General features: G+C 59.8%; 1 protein-coding gene across 1 annotated transcript in view; it reads right to left on the reverse strand.

Moving 5' to 3' along the window:
* Positions 1 to 4,676, reverse strand: part of RNPEP (arginyl aminopeptidase (aminopeptidase B)) — a gene marked incomplete at its 5' end in the record, with an annotated part of 8,132 nt that extends 3,456 nt beyond the window's left edge. The window contains 7 exon segments of the mRNA XM_009577460.1: positions 409 to 521; positions 787 to 859; positions 861 to 910; positions 1,763 to 1,998; positions 2,122 to 2,238; positions 2,845 to 2,993; positions 4,575 to 4,676. Of these exon segments, the coding sequence (XP_009575755.1) occupies positions 409 to 521; positions 787 to 859; positions 861 to 910; positions 1,763 to 1,998; positions 2,122 to 2,238; positions 2,845 to 2,993; positions 4,575 to 4,676 (840 nt within the window).
* Between the last annotated feature and the right edge of the window lie 4 nt (positions 4,677 to 4,680).

The raw sequence follows: 4,680 nt of genomic DNA on the forward strand, positions 1-4,680 counted from the left end.
GCTGTGAGCCTCTGGAACTTGAACCGGGTCACATAGGCCTGCGGGGATGGCCGGGGTGTGATGCCGCATGTGCTCACCCCTGGCTTTGCTGCCCGGCCCCCCCTGTGCTCCATCTCAGGGGGGTTAGCATTGCCGAGCCCACGCTGTCCCCTGTTCCCCCCGCAGGGGCTGCCCAGCCCCCTGCACCCCCCGGGACACCTCTGAGCATTGCCACCACCTGCTGCCAGAGCGGGGCCAAGCTCTGCCCTCATCTCATTCCCCCCGTGAACATCTCTATTTCCCATCTCCTCTTCCTCTCCCCAGCCACCCTGTTCAGCCCGTCCTTCCCAGGGTCCCGCTGTGCTCTGACCTCCCCCCGCGGGGTTTTGGATGACTTGGCACCTCCACCTGGTACCTCCTCGTACCGACCTGGAGGAAGGCATCGAACTTGCTCTGGTCCCCCACGAGATGGGCCAAGTAGCTCACGAAGCAGTACCCCTTCTCGTAGGGCGTTTCATTGTACGTGTCGTCCGGATTGACACCTAGAAAAAGGGAAAACCCTCAGAAATCATCTGCCCATCTGCAAAACAAAACGGCCCTCACGTGCGCCAAGATTTCTGCTTTCTGTGCAGGGTGCAAGCCTGGCACATCCCTCCTGGAGCCATCGCCTCACTCGGGTCCCGCCACCAGTGCCAGTTCTACTGCAAGCCATGAAACACCCCAGCAGCAGGGCTTCTCCCCGCAACACACCTCGCTTGCCCCCGCTCCCCCCCGCCGGCTGCATGAGGACGGGGACGCCCCACAGACCTGGCTCGATGACCACCCGCAGCTTGTTGAGCGGATGGTCCTCCCCCGTGTTGGCCATGTGCTGGCGCAGGAGGGAGCAGGAGGGCCCTTCCCGTCGCAGCCTCCAGGCAGGTGTATGCCAAACCTGGGCAGAGACAAGCAGGAGGCATTCGGAGACCCCGACCCGATCCCTGTGCGCTTCAAGCGCAATGGGTGCTGCTACAGGGGAGGGAAACAGCATTAGCTTATGAGCTGGGAGAGGAGGAAACCAATAAACAAGGCATTGGGATGGTAGAGTTGCAGAGAGGCACAGCAACCCAGCCCTTGGTTAGCAAGAGCTTTTTAGAGCCATGTAAATTTTTCCAGATGCAGCAAATGGTGCCGGGAGTGCCTGAGCTGCTGGACGTGACCGTGTGAGCAGAGGGGAGCTCAGGGTGGCTGGTATCAGCTCCCCGAGGGAGCTGCGGGAGCAAGAGGAAGGTGAGGCTGGGCAAAATGGCAGCACCCACGTCCCTAGCAAGGGGTTGCGGACGCTCCATCCAGCTCTCGGAGCGAAGGTGGTTCTGTCGCTAACATGAAACCCCTGGGGCATTGCATGTTCACCTCTTCCGAGATGCAGCGCAGGCTCTGGCCCCGCACGCAGCGCTCAGAGGGGTGCACTGAGCCACGGTGCACGGAACCTGGAGCTGCATGGGCCCTACTGGTCCGCACGGACCCTGGAGCTGCATGGGCCCTGCCTGCGACAGCACGGCCACACGCAGGGACTCGGCACCCCACGGCCGGGCAAGGCCACGCACCGTAGACCTCAGTGGAAATGCGCCTCTGGGCGTACATGGTGAAGCCCTCGTTCAGCCAAAACTCGCCCCACGTGGCGTTGGTGACCAGGTTGCCAAACCAGCTGTGGGAGATCTCGTGGATGATGACGTCCACCAGGGATCGGTCCCCAGCCAGCAAGCAGGGGGGACTCGGCACCCCACGGCCGGGCAAGGCCACGCACCGTAGACCTCAGTGGAAATGCGCCTCTGGGCGTACATGGTGAAGCCCTCGTTCAGCCAAAACTCGCCCCACGTGGCGTTGGTGACCAGGTTGCCAAACCAGCTGTGGGAGATCTCGTGGATGATGACGTCCACCAGGGATCGGTCCCCAGCCAGCAAGCAGGGAGTCACAAAGGTGAGGCAGGGATTCTCCATCCCGCCGAAGGGGAAAGAGGGCGGCATGAACAGGATGTCGTACCTGCCAGGGAAGAGCAGACGGCTTGGGTCAGACCCACCTTCTCCCGCAGACGCAGCTGGGGATGGAGGGATGCTCCCTCCCCGGCCCCGGGGAACAAGGTCCTTCAGGAGCAGGAGGCCATACCTGCCCCAAACGGAAAGTCCAAAGAGCTTCTCTCCAACTGCCAGGAACTCCTCAATCACCCCATCATACTCCTTCTTTGCAGCCTCGATCAGGCATGGCTCAGCCCAGACACGGCTCCTGGCCAAGTGTGTAGAAGAGGAAGTTTTAACCATTAGCGGACTTTTACCCTATTGCTTCATCAGACAAAAACTGCACGTGTTTATTCCACAGCAAAATAAAAGCCTGCTGATAAAGGAAGCTAATGAGACTGACAGTGCAAACTGCTGTCATTTCTTTCCTTGTCTGAATGTCAAAGGGCTTTTATATGGCTACTGTGACAGCCAGGAACCCGAACAAACCACTGACCTGGGGAAGAAACGAGGGACCCTCTGTGAACGGGGACCCGCTGCTCTCATTCATGTGCATGGGGGTGAAACGAGCAGAGCCAGGGACACCCTCGAAGACGAGGGGACCCGGCACCAGGCTCCTCCTCACTCTCGAGAGCAAGAAGCTCTCTCACCTGGCAGAGCCCGTGGTCTGATGACGCAGCACCACGCGCACAGCAGACGAGGGACTGACCGGGTCATGCTTACAGTCGGTGTCTCCGTGCCTCCTGCTCTCCAGAGCCCAGCGGTGCAGGGAGAGGGAGCAGGCAGCAGCCATGGGACAGCACAGCATGGGAGCTTCACCGTGCGGCTCCCACAGCCAGGGCTCAATCCTGGGGTCTCCTCCAGAACCACTTACCTTGGGCCAACATCAGCAGACACAATGTCCCCGACAGCCAGAGCGATCAGGTATGATGGGATTGGTTGGGACATCTTGAAGACGAAGGTGTTATCCTTCTGCTTCTCCCAGCTTGTGGCACTCATCACAGCCGTGAAACCCTCAGGGACCTCGACACATAGATGGAAACATCTATTAGATCCGTAATGTACACAGTGGGATGTCGGCTAACCCAGCCAGGGATGCCACGATGTCTGATGGCAAACACATCCCAGCACGCTGAAGGTGGCCGGGGCTGTGGGCACTGCAGGTTTTGGGGCGCAGAGCCAAGCAGTAACGACCCGAGCTCCAACTCAGGATCACAGCTGCATCCCTGCGACAGCATCGCTTGGCACATGGGCTCAAACACCGGCTGGGTGCAACACCAGGACACCCGGAGCTGCCCTCTGAGGTGCCGGCGAGATAAAGAAATGCTGGAGCTGCAGGTGATGAAAGGGCAAAGGATGCAGATCCTTCAGATGCTGGCTCTCCTCCCATTTCTTACACAACAACTCGTTTTTCCCGTTCTCAAGCCAAAGTAGAACCCGTGGCCGATCCAGCAGCCTGGGCTGAGCCCTGGGAGACTGATCCCGTTCTCTCTTCTTCCAAACGCGGGGCGAGCGCCCATGGTGCCGCGGGGAATACAGTTTTCTTGGTACAAAGCATCACGCCTGGGCTCTACGACAGCCGAGCCCCGTGCTCACCCATCGGGGGGAATGCTGCTGAAGCTTTAAGGGTGGAAATCAGAGCAAGAGGCAAAATAAAGAAATTCTGACATCACCAGCTGATACCACCACATGCCATCGGCCTTGGCTTGGTGTCACACCAGTAAGTGGCTTCCCTCGTCCGCAGCAGGCTGGCACGCCAGGGCGGCCCAGTGCCGCTGCCACCGCGTGACCACCCGCACGCAAGGAGGGAATTTGGATCATTCAGTCCCGTTTCTGTACTAAACCTGGGGACCAGCGGCTGCTCCTTCCATCCGGAAAGTCCGGCAGCCCCAGCCCCGCCACCAGGACCCGGTGCTGCCCGGCGTCACGCCCCTTCCTCCAGAGTGTCCCCCCAAACTCAGCTCATCCTGGTCGCCCTCCTGCTGAGGGCCAAGAGCAGGCATCCTGCTGTCCTCAGACTGCTATGGGGCACAAATAGGGTTTTCTGTGATAATTAGAGGAATTACTTAGACAAATGCAGCAGCATGAGGAGAGCAGAGAGGTTTAAACACCGGGCTGATCCCAACAGTTAGCTGATATTTTGGCATCAAGCACCGAGCATTTCGGCCGCCTCCCACTGGGAGAGAAGAGCTTTCGGCAGGACGGCCGGCACGTGCACCCGCTTGCAAGGGATTGCACAAAGCGGCGCCCAGCACGCGCGGCAGGGGAGAAGCAAAAGGGCTGCTGCGGTCTGCTTGTATTCATCTAAAGATGAATGTAAGAGAAAAATAGGAGTATAAATGACTTATTTCTCAGTGCCTTCTCTGCTGGGGGCCTGCAGCGAAGGCTTTGAGGCGAGTGCAACAAGCATCGCCTCCAACGTGCTAGCGCTGCACAGGGGCCCGGGCATTGCTGCTGATGCGATGCCCCAACGTTTCGGCGCGTCCTGCAAGGGAGCCGGCAGCTTCCCCGCGAGCAACCTTGCAAACTGGCGGAGGGTCTTGCTCCCGCTAGGTGTGACGTGACGGGGATGGCTGGGTCTGTGCTCCCGGGAGCACCGCTTACCTTCACGGTGGCCGAATACGTGCATTTGACCGACGGGGTGTCGAAGCCGGGGAAGAAGGACCTGTTGAGGACGGCCTGGCCTTGCGTGTACATGTAGGGCTTCTGC

This window comes from Fulmarus glacialis, unplaced genomic scaffold (genome assembly GCF_000690835.1).
Source record: "Fulmarus glacialis isolate BGI_N327 unplaced genomic scaffold, ASM69083v1 scaffold12885, whole genome shotgun sequence".
In the NCBI taxonomy this organism is placed as follows: domain Eukaryota; kingdom Metazoa; phylum Chordata; class Aves; order Procellariiformes; family Procellariidae; genus Fulmarus; species Fulmarus glacialis.